A 17,593-nucleotide genomic window follows, 5' to 3' on the forward strand; every position below is an offset into this window, starting at 1 on the left:
GTTTAGCTACAAAATGTTAAGATAGTTGAAGCCCTGGAAATCTTTTTGTACTATGACAAATTCCCTTATGAAATTCATAGGATTAATTAGCATGAAAGGCAATTATTTAAGCTTTTGTTTCAATGCACTGTATTGAAAAATACTGGGGGTCTCTCAACATATTAAAATGAAAGTATTTTAAAGTTTCTCAGGTGTAATTCAATATTGAGCTAATAGCTTTATTTCAAGAACAAGCTGCCATTTGAAAGCATGGGACTAAATCTCCAACTGTGTATTTTTATTCTGCCTTTGTGTAAATTGCTGTTTCATTTTTCTGCACAAAACTAAATTTGCTCTTAGCTTCAGCCTGCCAAAAACTAGATTTCTTCAGATTAGTTAATTATGATGTGCTGTATATAAAAACAGAATTGATCTTAATTTTCACCGTTCTCTGTTACTCTTACAAATCTCTTCTGTAAGTCTCATTCTGGGGCATTAGTGAATGAAAAGCAAAATAACAAATCCCTCATTTTAAAAGCTACATGTAGGGCAGCTACTTTAGGATTAAATGCTTTACTCTGATGTGCACCAGCATCAAAAATACACTTTTGTGTTGGGACATTAGAGCATTTCAGCAAAGTGAAGTACGCTACCTAATTATTCTTGTATTCAAGATAAATGTATAAACATCTTTAGTTTTTGAAAAGCATGTTGGGAAAGGAGGTATAGAGTTCAGTTAGAACTGTGAAAAGACCCCCCTCCCCCAACTTCTGTTTTTAAAGGAGAGTAGGATTGTATTTTAAATGGAGGACAAGATTACTGTAGTACACCGATGTTATATTTGTGCACACAGTAAATACATGAAGTGTAGATCTCATTCTCACCTCCTCCAAATGCCTATGAATTCTTCAAAAATTTAAATACAGTATTAAGTCTGAAAGTCACAGTATCCAGAAGTTAAATAAAACATCCACATTTAGCTTTGCTTCATTCTAACATTTTAGATAAATAAGACCAAGGTTCATAGTCTTCCCAGTTGATTAAAAATGTTCAAGTGTTGAGACAAGATTACTTGACCACTTGCATGCAAATTATACTAATTAAGCATAAATTATCCAAGCCTTAGGCACACTCTGCAGTTTAAATGTGGCAGATCAAATGTGACAGTTGAACTGAATAAGGTGTCCCAGTTTTTCAAAAATATAGAATGATCAAGTGTGTTGTCAAAATTCTTGTTCATGTTTTCTAAGTGTTATGCACATGCTTTCTCTCTTTTTCTCATATGTACATGGATGTTATACAAGGTAATTTCTATGGTACCCCCAAACCTCCGGCTGAGCCCAGTCCATTTCAGCCCGATCCAGTGGACCAGGTGCTTTTTGATAATGATTTTGACCCAGAATCTCAAAGGAAAAGAACCACATCAGTCAGCAAGATGGAGAAAATGGACAGCTCTCTTCCTGAAGAAGAAGAGGAGGAAGAAAAGGAAGCAGTTAATGGCAGTGGAGGCATTGGTAAGTATCATAAATATGCTATAGCATTGGGAAGAGTTGTTTACCCGGTGTCCATCTCATTTCTGTTCCCTTTCTGTAGGCTGCTGTGTTCTTAGCTCATGGTAAATTATGCTTTCTTTTCCCCTTAAGAATATACTCAAAACTTCCCCTTTACTTTTTCTCTAAAACAATTGCTCTTTAATGTTATAGCCCCCAAGTTGTCCTTCCATAGTCCAATTTGTAATAATTTTTCTTTACTCATCTTAGCTCAATCTCTGTCTTCCTAAACGAAAGAAAGAAAGAAAGAAAGATGCAGAGCATGTTGTCTTCCCCTAAGCTACCTTAGTATCTTTAATAATTGATGGATAACTTTTCACTGTCATTCATGGGGAGATTGAACCCTTCTCGAATAGATGGTTTATGAAGAAAAAAAAAACCCAGAACACGGTTAAAATGCTCTTGCGGGCCTGAAACATCCGCTCTTCTTTGGCCGTCTCCTTCAGTCTAATGCCAACAGTGAGCCACAGGTAGTGTAAGAAACAATTCAGCATTATTGTCAGATTTCGCTGTCTGACATGTACAGAGTTCATGTGCTTCATCCTGCCCTTACCTATGTCAATTACTTCTCTACTTCCTAGTTTGTAGCATATGTTTTGCACTCCTCTCCTGAGTTCATTCAGTGCGTTGAAAGAGTTAACACTGAAAAGAGATCTCTCTCTCCTCCTGGCTTCTCAGCCCAGTGCCTGCTTTTTGCAAGAAGTTGATATGTGATTTGATGTTTCATTTGTGTTTTTCCTATTTAAAAAACCATAGGATCCGCGAGGATCCGTGTGGATCCTGGTTTTACTTTCTTCCTGTTTAAAATATGCTTTTGGAAGACTGGCTGCTTGCTTTTAAAATCGGGTGGGGAGGAATGGAGATTCTATCCCTGCTTTTTTTTAAAAGCTGGCTGAAACTTGTTGACGGGGTGTCTCTCTATTTGGAGAGGCAGGGACAGGTTAAAAACTCCCCCCCTGCTTTAAGTGCGTGCGTGTATGTGTGAGAAAACATCCCCTCCCTGAGGGGAGGCGGCTCATCGCCAGGTTAAAAACTCCCCCCCCCTCTGCTCTAAGTGTGTGTGTGTGTGTGTGTGTGTGAGAGAGAGAGAGAGAGAGAGAGAGAGAGAGAGAGAGAGAGAGAGAGAGAGAGAACGTCCCCTCCCTGAGGGGAGGCGGCTCGTCTCCAGATTAAAAACTTTTTCCACCCTCTGCTCTAAGTGTGTGTGTGGGGGGGGCGCCCCTCCAATCCCAGATCCCAGATTGGAAACGGGACTTGATCAGAGTGAATCGGTGATCTGGGGTCGTCACCAGCGCACATCTACGAACAGCTTGATCGGTATTTTTTTTTGGATTGTGCCCATGTCTACTCACAACACAAACCATATGGACACACAAAGATAGGTGAAACGTGGGTTTCAGTTTATTGACAATATTGCCAAAAATTCTCACTTTGTTCCTTTTATAATCATTTTTTGACATGTTTAGTACTTTTGAGAGGAAAACAGCATACGTTCTGCAGCAGGCTGTGCAAATGTTATTAAGTGCAAGGAAATTCAATTAAATGGGCTTTATAGGTCTCATCCTATATTTATTTTTCAGCCAAGGCATAACTAAGTTGGCTATATGGCAAGTGAAATGCATTATTCAGTATTCATTTATTTAAAGTTCGAAACATCAAAATAATAGGGCATAAAATACTGGGGAGGGATCTTTTAACTGGCATTTGCTTATAATCCAGGCAAGAAAGTGCTTCATTGTGAGCAAAGTAGCATGAAAATATGACAGACTAACAATTCATCTTAAACAATTGCAGAAAACAAAGAGAGACATTCAGATTCTTCCGACTGGATGAAACCTATACCTAGTTACAATCAAACAAACAGTTCCATGGATTTCAGAAACTATTTATCAAGGGAAGAAAATCTAGAGCCTTTGCCTAAGAACTGGGAAATGGCCTACACAGACACAGGAATGATCTATTTCATTGAGTAAGTAGAAGTTGATACTGTATATTAGGAGTGTCATTTTTTTGAAGTTTTTAAGCTGATTATTATTCTCCAGCCAGTTTCAGTGAATGATATGATATCTCAGTGCAGAGGGTAGCAGGAAAAATATCAATTATAAAGCATTTTAAAGCATTTCTATCTGTTTGAAAAAATTTCTGAAAAGTAAGTATCTGTATTGATTTGAACCCTATGATAAACATAAAATATCCTTTTGTATGAGGCAGCTTTGTAAAAATCATTTTTATTGCATTGCAGATTAATCTCTTTTTATTAGCATTTCAGATTCTTTTAAGTGCTTCAGTTAAGGGGGTATTTTTATTTACCATCTCTTGCCATTGGTTGCAGTTTAAAAATATAGTGGATGTCTTGTGACTGAACCTCTATACAATTGGTACATCCGTTATTATAAATATGACCTATTCCACATTTTTAAATAGGTAAATATTTAAAATCAAGCAGTATAGAAATTGTTTATACATCTGTTATAAAGGAAGTCAAAGGGACGTGTGTATGATTAATCTGGTATCTTACACATACATCCCACAGTTCCACAGAATCACCAGAGTTACCAATATTTTCTGACAGCAGTAACCTAAGTTTACCTCACTTTAAACAAACATGCTATTTTGTAGGTAAACTTTATAAACTGTGGCTACAAACATGTACCTCAAAAACCAGGCCTTTTTCATGAACTTTGTTTCACAATTGGAAAAAGAGAACGTTGTTTATTGTATGATGTGGTTTTTAGAGTGGCAAAGACTGCAGAAGCATGAGTCCAAGTCCCTATTTAGCCATAAAACTCACAGCTGACCTTGAACCTGTCACAATCACAGGCTTAGCCTACCTCACAAGGTTGTTGTGAAAAGAAATGGAGACAGAGGAACAATATATATTTTCCTGGGTTACTTGAATGAAAAGGATAAATATTTAATAACAATTTTAAGAGCATTTTCCCATTTTGATCATGTTCATTATTGGTGGTATTTTTCAAGCAAGTTTTATTATATCTTGCATCTAATTCTGGAATATTTAATATAAGTGAAATTAATGTTTTTAGAATCTGATTAGTGCTTCTGCCACTTCATTGTTTAACTGCAGCTGTGTAATAGAAGGTATCAGTTTCTTATGCAATAAGCACTTGGCTAGGGAAGAGGATACCTACAAAATTACATCATTCACACACAGCCATGTGAGACCATACCACGGGGAACGGATTCCCATAGTGCTATAGTACATATGATGGGGGGGCACCTTTTATGTTTAGCAATTCTTCTTTAACTGAATGCTCTGTGTTTCCCAGTCATAACACCAAAACTACCACCTGGCTGGATCCTCGTCTTTGTAAAAAAGCCAAAGCTCCTGAAGATTGTGAAGATGGAGGTAAGAAACTGTGGGTCCTGGGTCCTTTGTAGAATTTAATCTAGCTGTTGTTGAAGGCAATGGCATAAGTTCTGTAGATTTTAAGGATCTAGATTGCAGCTTTCTGCGTACAGTTAAGAAGCACAGAAAGAATCCTACAGAGTTGTTTTTCCCATGTTGACATGTGGTAATTTGGTACTAGCTAGTCAGCCTGCTATTGCATGAATTAGAATAAGCCTTGAAGAAATTTTCTGTAGTTTGGTATTAAAAACATGCAGAGATATTCCAGGCACAATAAAAGGAAAATAATGAGCTTCAGTACCTCCTACTTGAGCCTATCATTGAAGGCAACAGAAGAACAAGTAAATCAATTGCTTCACAACCTTTGGCAACATCAGAAGGAAATGATGATATAAAGTGGTAAGGCAATAGTTATCACATTTGATGACACATAAATACAGTACCTTTCTAAGACAAAAGCTCATATAACATTCCTGTAGTAGGATAGGCTGATGGCGACTTGGTGACACGATATATGATTATATAGAGACTTCAGAAAAGTGATTTTCATGTTCTTTCAACTCTTTCATCAAAACTTGCAAGAGGGTGATATTACATAGATACTTTTGCTGCACGTTCTTCAAGCAAATTCTGCATTGTCAGAATAGTAGTATGATTTATTGAATGAGTAAAACCTTTTTAAAAAACGTTGTTGATAGGCCAGTTTATTCTAAACTAGAGATGGGCACGAACCGAAATACGAACCGGTAATTCGTCAGAGCCCATTTCTGATGAACTGCAATGAACTTTAGGCTGGTTCATTTGGTTCGTTTTTTGGTTCGTCACTGCTGACAGCCTGGCACTGATCAATCAGTTTCCTAAACAACAGGGGATGGACTTCCTGCAGGCCTTCTGCTGACCCGGAAGTGATGATTTGCTGACCTGAATGTAATGTTCTCATGAACCAAACGAACCAGTTCGCAATCCGGGGCAGGTTCGTGAAAGTTTGTGGTTCGTGAGATGCGATGAACCACAAACCACACGGTTTGGGTTTTTTTCCAGTTCATGCCCATCTCTATTCTAAGCCTAACAGCCAAGACACTCATGTATAAGTGAATTTTGGTTATACCCCTGTGCTGCAAATTATGAAATATATGTATAAAATCTGCCTCAAGAAGGATAAATACACACCCCTATACAAGTGTGTGTGGGTGTGTGTGGGTGTGGGTGGGTGGGTGGGTGGGTTACTTCCTACCACTGCTGCACTGATTATGGCTCCTCATCACCATATCTGGCTTTTCCTTTTCCTTCCCACTCTCTACTCATAGACATTGCTGCTATCTCCAATAGCTTTTGTTCAACATTTTGAGTTACCAGGGCAACCCAAACAGGTGCCTGAACTCAGGCAGCTTACTTTTGTAACATCTGTGAATATGCAGGCATCAATAAATTTCCACAAATTTCCTCAGCTTTTTGGGAAGAAACAATTTGGGAACTGGGACAAAGAATTAGCAATATTTTATACCACGTTTAAATTGCACACTGTTAAAGTCTAAAATAACGAACATACATTATAAATTGAGATTATGTGGTGATACTCCACTTTGTTCTAAAGTTGCTTCAGAGTATAAATTATGAACTTAATTTGAAAGGGAAAAGGCATTATCGCTTAAATATTCTTTTGCAGTATGATTTAATTCTATAGAATTCTTCTTCTCTTGTAGTCCCCGTATTGCTTAAAGCAAGCCTAATCAAAACTAGAGTTCAAAGACTGATATCTTAAACAAAATCAAACCCACATAATTTCCAGGTTCTACAGTGTTGAGAAGTGGCAGGCCCACCCTTGTACTTACCCACTCTGGTGGGGCTGTCTGGGTGGGCTGTGGTGACACTGGCAATGAGTGACTTCTCTCCGCTGCCTACAAGCTGGGTGGCCAGTCTGGGGGCTGTGGGAGGGGAAGCCATGATGCCTGAAGTGAATGGGTCATTGAACCACCCTCAGAACAGATGGCTCTGCTAGGAATAGCCAAGAGAAAGGGAGGAAGGGCAGCACTGAGGAAAGGAGGATCTTCAGCCAAGGGCTGTAGGGACACAGGAGAATTCTTCATAGGTGCCCCCCCTCCAGGGACTTATACAAGGCAAATGAGAGGCCTTTTGAAACCTTGGTGGATGTCGGGGCTGTATAGCAGAGGCCCCATCAAGGGAGGCCATTGTCCATGAGACCTTTCATTGGCCAGACCCATGCCCCTGATATTGGAGGAACCTGGGGTGGCCTCACTCCTGAACAACCCTTTATGAGGCTGGCCCAGAGGTAGCTGGGGAGGAAGGGCCATGCCATGCCTGGTAGGTGAAGGGCTGAAGTGAGTGAGTCCAGAGTGTAGCTAAATCCACATCCTTTCCTGGGCTCACCAAAGAAAATGGATACTCGAGGGCACACCCTACATAGACAGCAGAGTCTGACACACATCCTCTTTCACATTGATCATCTATTGTCAGCTAAAGCATATAAACAGTTTTAGAAAAAAAATGATATTACATTTTATTCCATTGTTTCTTAGTTACGGGATTTAGAGCCCCTTCTCTAAGCATATTTATCTAAGGAAGCATATATTTTTAATATATTTCCTACATGAGTAGGATACCTATTATCTTTTCACTCATGGGATCACATGAGATTTTCCTCAGTAACTTTTATTAAAGTGCCCAACTGTGTTCATTCTTTTTCAATTATAGAGCTTCCTTACGGTTGGGAGAAAATAGAAGACCCACAGTATGGAACGTACTATGTTGAGTAAGTTTTTGCATTTTTGCTGTTATGTTGTAATTAAATTAATCATAGGAAAACATGATATGATGCATAAATAATTATACTTCTACAACTTAAAAGAAGTTACAAGATAAGGGAAGGCCAGTGAAATCAAGTAACACCTGCACAGATACACACACTACATCCATTTTCCATAGAACATTTTGTACGAAGTAGATCTCCTTCGCATTTTGCCTATGACAGAGCATTTTATTTCCCCCTTATAAATAGAAATGTTGGCAGTTCTTTAAATATTGTGTAGTACCAGCTACTTTGGCAGTGGTTCAGAAGTCCAATTTTTCTCATGTTTCAGAAACTGTACAGATGCTGTGGAAGTGTTTTCTTTTTTAGTACGACATAATCACTCCCCCCCACACACCCTTGTGTATCAACACACATCGCTTCTGAAATGCCACCAATTTCTTTGGTTCTTCTAGTTGTGTTCTTTGTTCAAATAGTTGAATTTTTTTTCAAGTTTTATAGCACTGAAGATGTTTATGTCTGTTTAAATACATCATGGTACAACAATTTGGAACAGTTGTAAAAAGGGGGCACTTGATAAAACATAGCTTGCTTTAGTACAGATCATAAGACATTTTCACTGTGTTTTTGATTCAGAGATTCAGCTGTAGGTGAGCAGAATGGCCAGGCAATAGACTTGAAGCAAAATGCTACATCTGCTCTAGTGCTATAGCTGTTGAGGCACTAGATTTTTTTCACGGAGACAACATAATCTACTCTGCTTCAAAAGTTTGGCTTTTCCACCTGCAGAACAGTCATCCTCAATTTCTTTAGCCCAAGAGATCCCTTGGACACTTTCCTCAGTATCAGCTTTGCAGAAATGGAACAAGAAGTGATGTTGTGTGCAACATTAATGTTAAACAGATGCCCATTCCATGGGCAGACTGAAAAATTTCCTTCATGAGCTATCAGAGAGTAGGAAATGGAAGTGACTTGTGCTGCTGTTGCTGCTGTTTGTAGAAATATGACACAGAAAGTGGATTGCCTTGTGAAAAAGTTTCATTTGTTAAACAGCTACAGGGAACAGTGTACTTCCAGCCCTCTGGACGTAACGTTGTTCCTTTTTATAATGGAATAGTTTTTAAAAAATAGGTAAAAAGTTGTGGTAGGAAGGCATACTCTAGAGATGGGATGCACAGTTCAGATACTTTCATGGACCAAGATATACTGTTATTGAAGCCAGGTCATTCTTCTTGACATCACCATCGTAAGGATCTTCTCTATCTTCTGCACCCAAACAGTTGGCAATAGGAAGTGCATAAAAAGCAGCACAAGAAACTACATCAGCTAAACAAGCTACATTACAAATAATTAGACTGATTGCATGTGCTTCAAAATCACACACATTTCACCAACCACCCTTAGAATTCAATGCTTTCGTTTTTGTAGAGTGGGAAGTATACAGCCATTGCTTCCTGACTACTGTTCAAACAGCCTTTTATTTTTACTCATGTCGGAGCTACACTACAGATGACTCCTCTTGGAAAGCTCTTCTCCAGCCATTCTAGGTTTTCATCATGCTGGGGTTAGATAGAATCTGGAGCAGTGCTTGTCGCTTATCTCCCAGGTGAGATCACTCTAATAAATGCAAGGAGCAGCCTTCCAAATGTGTCCAAGGTCATGATATGCTTGCCCCTCACAAGGCAAAAAGAACTGTCTCACATTCCAGCTCCACTTCGTTGTCTCAAACTCCACCCTCTGCTTTTCTCTGATTTGCAGCACCACAGACTCAGCAGAAAACACCAATTTCTTCCAAGGGTAGGGGTCACTTCTTATCTGAGTCTGAGGTATTGTGATCACCATAGCAACATCAATGGCCCAGCCAGTTCCACTATAACTTCCCAGCTTAGTTGAGGGTGATGCAATTGCTGTTCCAGCTTTAGCGTCCAAGCCAATTTATCAGAGAAGCAGATGTCTCATAAGAAGAGGACTTCTCTTACTAGATTATTGGTCCTTCCACTGGAACTGGCTCTACCACAGCACCTCTGACTCAGATGAGAGATTCACTTGGGAGAAATTAGCACTTCCTAGCTGAGTCAGGCATTGCAGTAATCATTGCAACTATAACATCATTGGGAGGTGTCAGTTTCCATGACACAGGAGTCCACCTCCATCTAATTCACGGGGGAGTGATTATGGTTGCTAGTGCTGTGGGCTACAGGAAGAGTCTCTGTGGGCTGTACTGTACCCATGCTTTAGAGCTTGCTGAATGCATTGAACTTGTCAAAGTATGAGAAGTTCTTTTGGTGAAACAGAAGGTTGTTGTATCATTTTCTGTAAGTCTGGTTTATGGTCTGTAGCATGTAAGACCTCTTAGTTGGGTGGAAACCTCAGTAGATATAGGATTCTCTGTAGTTCTGCCTTCTTCAGAGGTGTGCTCATTACTGCATTAATACATACCTTCACAGACACTTGGAATAGTCTGATCTTATACATGTGGGAGATCTTTGTACGAGGCCTCCAATATTTTAAGCATCTTTACTATTCAGCTTTCATTTAATATAAAACTGTTGAAGCCTAGCTAATGTTTGAATCTGAAATAACAAGGTAGTTCTAGCATGTTTTCTTGGATCTTTTGAATGATTGCTGTTATTGTTGAGGATTGTCCTGCAGGTCTCCCAGAATGCCAGCACACTTAATGAGGAATGTAAATGACTGTAGCTTTCTGTTAAGGCTTGGTAGTTGTAAGAATAAATTCACCGTGAGTTGTGAAATTTAACCTTCTGTTAAATTTCTAGCTCTAAGTTAGATTTACCATTTAGGAATAATATGATATGGGAGTTACAAATATGGCCTTTTAAAATTAACATAATTCTTAACTATATTTAGAGGTTTTTGTGATCAGTGACATTTCATGGTTTCAGTTGTTCTATAACTTGTAAACAATTTATTTAAATAATTTAATGCCTGCCTTTCTCACAAACATTTGGGATCCAAGATGGCTTGCAACTCATTCTAAAATAATAAATTACACACTTAAAATCCAGCAAACAACCACCAAAACCAGCTCTCGTAAAATGATTCTTTTAGGAAATTCCAATTGTTCTGTTAAATAACGCTAAGATACAGTCTTTCTTGAAAGCCATCAAAGTTTAGGGGCCTACCTCATACACTGAGAGGTTATTCCAAAGTGCAGAGATTGCAATAGAAAAAGCCCCGAATGAGGATGCAGAGAACAGAAACCATTGTGGTACCTGGAGCTGCTATACAAGTATGTACAGGGAGAGGGGGGCCTTTTAGGCATGAAGAAATATGGGATCTCCAGTAAAATTCACGGTTTAGTGATCATGTGGTTGAGGTTCAGATCCCCACTCACTAATTTTCCAAGGTTGTGAGGATACAATAGCATAAAGTCATATACTTCTTGGGAGGCAGGATAGGACACTAATATGATAAATAAATGAGAGCTATTAAGCACTGTTTAAAGATCAGGTAAGGGACAGATTTGCAATACTAAGTTTAATTGATCATGAGCCGGAAGAACTGTGGGCTGAAACCAGAGATATTATCAAGGAAGAATGTGCAAAGACTATTCCCGTAGCCAAAATAACGGAGAAGCCTAAATGGATGACTGAGGAAACTCTTAAAATTGCTAAAGATAGATGAAAAGTAAAAGCAAAAGGCGACAGAAATAGGGGCAAAATTCTAAAAGCAGCTTTTCAGCGACAGGGAAATGGCCATTTAAACTGTGGGCGGGGCTTGGCTGGCTGGCTGAGAACTCCTGGCCGGGCAGCCAAGCCCCACTGTTTAAATGGCCATTTCCCGACTGCTCCAAGCGGTGGAGAAATGACCATTTAAATTGTGAGTAGGGCTCTGTGAAGCAGCATGGAAAGGGGCATTTAAAGCCCATGAACCATGAACCGGTTCTCAAACTTGTCCCAGTTCGTGGAAGTTCTTGGTTTGTGAAAACGCATGACCCACATGGTTCGTTTTTTTCACGGTTCGTGCCCACCTCTACACATTAAGCACGGTCTGCAACTCATTTGTGTGGCTCTCTCATAAACAATTGGTTCAATTTCTATAACATTCTCTATATTTTATTAATGAAAGGATGGGGTTTTGCCTCCTGAATACATGGCTGGAATATTTCATCCTCAATCAATACTTTTCTCAAGCAAGTATCAGCCCTTCCAAGTCTGAGTGCTCTGATATAATTCATTCCAATGGTATGCATGCATTCCAGGATAATTAGATTTTTTGAATAAAATGTTTAGTGTGTTAAGAGTACAAAGTAGCATAAAAATGCTTTCAGTGGAAATTATGTGGCTTAATTCCCAGACTAGTAGAGATTGATAGTAATCTGCATCGCTGAATACTGACAGTATTTGGTGCTTAAATTTTTACTAACCAAGGTATTTTGTGTTCAACCAAAGGTTTAATTACGCCTGTTGTCAATGAGATCTATCATTATCTGGAATTGTACTAAATTTTCAAATGCTATGAAGGTTTTCTCAGAGAGAGAAAAGAAATCTAGCTGATGAAAGAAAATAAGATAAATAGCTTGTTAGTATATTGGTCATCGTTAAGTTTGTCATCTGGTAGTCATTGCAGCATCAGTGTTCTTCACACAAATTGTGGGATAGCAAGTTAACTGGTAGTTCATTGTCTTTCTTCTGTGCAGTCTCACATTGCAACTGCGCACATGCAGGTCTGCCAAGTGGAGAAAGTTTCTGCTGCTTCTGTAGACCGCCATTAGGGGGCCACTTCTCCCAGTCACGTACAGGCTCATTTTCCTGTCTAAATGAGCATGTGACTATTCGGGAGGAGCATCCCCTTCCTCTCAGTTCTCTCTTAGCCTCTGCGAGGAGAACTTTGCTTGTGAGCTCCTTCATCTTTTCTCTTTTCCTCATCTGATTTAATGGCTTCGGATTGATTTTTCTAACTCTGTTTGACTACTCCTGAGGTTCTGATTCAGCTGGTTTGTCTTTGAACGGTTCTGACCTGTTTTGTTTGACTTTATGTCAGTTTTTCTGTCTGCCCCTCAAAAGTGTCTCAGAGGACGCTTTTCAAGAAAGGCACTAAATGACACATACTGACAAACATGATCTCTGCTTGCTCTGCCTTGGTGAGGGCCATAATGTAGTGGCCTGCAAGTTCTGCCAGCAATTCACCCCCAAGGCCAGGAATGAGAGGGCACTCAGTTTAAAGGCCACACTGTGGGAGAAAGTACTTTTGGGGTCCGATACTTTGGTAGCCAAGGCATCTGCTGTGAAGGAGTTTTTGTCAGCCCCAGATCAACAGGCAGTGAAGTCATCTGCTGCTAAGGATCACCCATCCAGAGCTGGATCCATGCCTTCCACAAAGTTGGTGTTCATGGTCGGCTCCGACTGGGAGAAAATCATGTTCACCAAGACCTCCCTTGGATCCAAGGCATTCTTTGGAATACCTTCCTAAAAGACCAAAGAAGACAAAACGTGCATCTCGTTCCAAGTCTAGGACTTGTTGGAGACGATCTCCCCTGTCTAAAGCAGAGGAGGTGGTCCTTCTTACTCCTAGGACCCCTTCCCCCACACAGAAATTCTCCAGGGCAGTCACTGTCTGAAGGTGAGGCTGAGCTCCATGACTCCGGGATGTCTCACACTCTTACCACCTGAGGAGAGGGCTGGAGACATGAATCAATTAGTGACTCCGACCAACACTCTCAAGTGACTCTAACTCCATTACCAATCTGAGAGTTTCTAGAGTCTGAGTGGAATCTCCTTGGGCCTATTCACCGGCTCCGACAGACCATGTCCATCATGGATTGGATCACCATGAAGGATCTCATGAAGGATCTGTGAAGGAAGCTTCACAGTAAGTGAAGACAGATCTTCCATTCTGATGATGAAAAGGACCTGATTGCAGCAGCCTCTGACCTCGGATCCAAGACACCCTCAGATCTGTCACCCAATGATAATGTGAGTCATTCATTCCTTTATTTACGGCCATTTGACCAATCATATAACATGGTTACACTAAAAGAAAAGTTCAAGGCATACTATGAGACAATTAAAACAGTTTAGAATTAAAATCTAGTTACAGTGTGTCAGAGTTCAAGGTCCCCATACGAAGAAGTCCATCGGATATTCTCCAAACAGATGTCTAGGATGGCAATGGCATTGGAATTGGACATTTCCTCTTTGAGTCTGAAGACGGACAAGCTCCTTGGTCATCTCTGTGCTGATTCTCCCTCCATTATTGCCTTCCCTACCCTTAAGGGCTTGGAAGAGGTGATTACTAATTTCTGGGAAAGACCTGCAAATCTCCTAGCTACATCAAAGAAGGTGGAGCTCTTGTATAAGGTCAAGCACAACACATGGCCATCTGTAGTGAAACATCCAGACTCTTTACTGGTCACGGAGGAAGCACAGCAATGCCACCATCCAGGTTCTCATTCTACTCCACCTGACAGAGAGAGTAGGAAACTACAGAGCATAAGCAAGCGACAGTATTCTGTGTCAGCCCTAAATCTGCGCATAGTGAACTGCCAAACAATTATGGGTGCCTACCAGTTGTATCTTTCAGGAAAAACTATTCTCTTACATCTCTGATCTCCCAGAGAACAAGAAGGCTATGGTCTCCTTGCTGCAGACAGAAGCTATAAGACACTCAATACAGCAAATGAATGTGGGGAGGCACACTGTTGACACCTTGGCTAGAGGCATGGCAGGTGTGGTGCTGATTCAACATTGCTTGTGGCTAAGGTCCACTGTTCTTCCCCCCAAAACCAAGACTAAAGTGGAAGAATTGCCATTTGAGGGAACATCACACGTTTCTTCAAGGACTGATGAGACTCTCTCCCAGAAGAAGAAAAATAGGCAGACAACCAAATTTTTGTGTGTTACACCATCTGAGCAACGTATCTATAAGCCCAGGTACTTTTCACACCACCACTATCCCTACCAGCAGTATGGAAGGTTGCATTGTCAATTCCAGCACACCCAGACAGCACCTCAATGCCCATTCAACCCTCCACAGCAATCAAGGAGGTGTGGACAGTACAGGCCTAAGCTCTCACAGTCTCCTCCACAACACAAGGACACACACAGTCCTGCCAAACAATTCTGACTGGACCCTTTCCTCTCTAACTCAGGTTGTTGGTACTCAGAGAGGTTGACACTTTATCTCTCTGAATGGAAGCCAACAGCATCTGATTCTTGGGTCTTAGGCCATAGTGAAAGACGGCTATGGGTTAGAAGGACCTAAGTGTACACTACTGGTCACTGCTCTAAATAATTCCATAAATGAATTAGTGGAAGAAATTCAGTTCCTCCTGGCCAAAAGTGTCATCCTAGAGGTCCAGGACTCTGATACCAAATTTGAATTCTTTTCCAGATTTTTCCTGATCCCTAAGAAAGACAGTGGTTTCCACCCTATTTTGGATCTCAGGGATTTAAATATATATCTTAAAGTGCAATGTTTTCTAGAACTCGTTTCCAAACTGTCTGGAAGATACAGAGGTTGTTAGGCCTCATGGTGGCCACCATGGCTGTAGTACCATTTGCAAGACTAAACATGCGTACCTTACAAAATTGACTTGTAAAGAAATTCAGTGTGTCATTACATTCTCCTAACCACAGATTCTCTATTCCAAGGCAGATACTGGACTCCCTACAATGATGGGGCAGGGATGATAATTAGTTCAGACGGATTCCTTTTGGTACCAAATATCATCAAATCACTCTAACAACTGATGCTTTGTCATAAGGCTGGGGTACACACTGAGACTCTATAGCCATACAAGATGAATGATCTATCAGGGGAAAGTCTTTGCACATTAATGTACTGGAACTCAAAGCCATTCACTTTGCTGTTTACAACTTTGCTTCAAGATAAGGAAGTTCAGATTAAAACAGACTACACCACAGTAATGTTTTATGTCAACAAACAAGGTTTGTTAGCCCTTTGTACAGAGGCTATGGCCATCTGGAACTGGGCAATCTCCAACAACTTTTCTATGCATGCTATCCACATTGTAGGCTCGGATAACACCAGAGCAGATGTGCTGAGCAGGGTTCAGAGTTCCAGTCAGAAATGAACTGTGAACGATGTTTATCAGAGTCACATTTTTGTTCAGTGGGATGTTCGCCAAGTAGACCGATTCACTACTGCTATAAATACCAAGGGCCCAGTATTCTGCTCCGTGGCAGGGAGTGACCCCCTGTCTCTGTTGGGGATGCATTCCAACACACGTGCGCAGGTCAACTACTCTACATCTTCCTGCATTGCATGAGATTGCGTTCTCAGCCCTCTTTTGGCCCAGACAGATTTGGTTCTCAAAGTTACTCTCCCTATGCAGACAGACAGACATCTCGCTTCCCTAGCACCAGACATTCTTCAGTGAGGAACACTACTTCATCACAACCCTAGCACCTTGCATCTAATGGTGTGGTGCATGTGTCCCAGACCATAAATTTCTCTGTGGAGATACAACAGGTCCTGCTAAGTGCTAGAAGACCTTCAACCAGGAAGTCTTACAATCCCAAATGGATTAATTTTACCAAGTGGATTAATTTTTACAAAGAAATTTTCTATGGTTGGCAGGCCTGCGCATGCATAGTCACGATGTGTGACTACACAGAAGAACTCAATGAACAACGATTACAGAAGAACTCAATGAACAATACTGCTTGGCCCAGCCTCAGTAAGTCATTCCGCCAGGGCAGGAAGAAGGAGAGCAGGGGTGTACTGGGAGGCCAAAATAACTCTGGAAAGTGCCTTGGAAAGTGCCAAGGTTTGAAAGCTGTTGTGGTTGCCTAACCACCCCTGCAATGGCACTGAGATCTTCTTTACTGCTTCTATTATTTGGGGAGTAATTTCAGATTTTTCTGCAAAAATAAGGCTTTTCTCAGGTTTGTAGAAAGATCTGTCTTTTCTGTTTATGGCTCCAATCTCCAGATGGACGTATCCATACGTGGAGCCATGTTGAGAATTAGACATTTTGATAATAAAAATAATGGAAGAAAAGGTCATCAGTCACTATTGGGAAAAAAGACAGGTAACATCCATGATAAGCATCAGTATGCTCAGTACTGGATGCTGGGTATGGAAGGGAAGAGCATAATTTTCACCTTTCACTCATGAACTTCTGAGGTCATCTTGCTAGCCATTGCTGGAAACAGAATGGTAGATGGACCTTGATCTAATCCTACAGAGTTGATTTTGATAATTTGTTGAATGCATTATAAATAAAGCAATTCAATTAATTTCTGAAATGATGGTAAAAGAACAAAAGCTAAGCATTTTTCAGGATGTCATGTTGTGTGTGTTCTCTGTCACTGTTAGATACAGCTGCAATAATTTTTTCCCAGATAATCCCTCCTCTGGGAAATCAAAACTGAATAGTCTTGCAGGGCTGGATGCCATTGAAGATGCCTGCACTTTTAGATTGCCGTATTGCATTTAGTTGTAAAATTTAAAACTGCATGGTAAATAATATGAAGTGTGATAGGTTAACTTGCATCTTACATGGTGTACTTATTTTTTAATAACATAATAATAACTTTTGGTTTATATACTGCCCTTCAGATCAGCTTAATGCCACACTGAGAACGGTTTACAAAGTGTAGTATTATTATTATCCTCACAACAATCACCCTGTGAGGTGGGTGAGGCTGAGAGAGCTGTGACTGACCCAAGGTGACCCAGCTGACTCCAAGTGAAGGAGTGGGGAATCAAACCCAGTTCTTCAGATTAGAGTCCTGCCACTCTTAACCACTATACCAAACTGTCTTACTACTAGAGTCCATATGCTCTAGTGTGTTTTACACTTACACAGCAAGAGTGCATATTCGGGATCTCTTAATAGATAGGTAATAACTAATTATCAAGTATGCATTTTTGTTAAATTATTTAAAGCATTTCTACCCTATTCTTATTTCCAGTGGAGATTCACAGCAACATCTCCAGGGG

At 40.3% G+C, this 17,593-nt stretch overlaps 1 protein-coding gene across 5 annotated transcripts in view; it reads left to right on the plus strand.

Moving 5' to 3' along the window:
- Positions 1–17,593, plus strand: part of MAGI3 (membrane associated guanylate kinase, WW and PDZ domain containing 3) — a 381,198-nt gene that overhangs the window by 183,543 nt on the left and 180,062 nt on the right. For 4 of the 5 annotated variants that reach the window (XM_054979846.1, XM_054979847.1, XM_054979849.1 and 1 more), the window contains exons 4-7: positions 1,284–1,493; positions 3,324–3,498; positions 4,817–4,896; positions 7,609–7,666. In XM_054979846.1, the coding sequence (XP_054835821.1) occupies positions 1,284–1,493; positions 3,324–3,498; positions 4,817–4,896; positions 7,609–7,666 (523 nt within the window). Of the gene's footprint in view, positions 1–1,283; positions 1,494–1,810; positions 2,000–3,323; positions 3,499–4,816; positions 4,897–7,608; positions 7,667–17,593 lie in introns of those variants that run through there. The other variant, XM_054979848.1, reaches the window with a different exon arrangement.

This window comes from Eublepharis macularius, chromosome 5, assembly GCF_028583425.1.
Source record: "Eublepharis macularius isolate TG4126 chromosome 5, MPM_Emac_v1.0, whole genome shotgun sequence".
In the NCBI taxonomy this organism is placed as follows: Eukaryota; Metazoa; Chordata; class Lepidosauria; order Squamata; family Eublepharidae; genus Eublepharis; species Eublepharis macularius.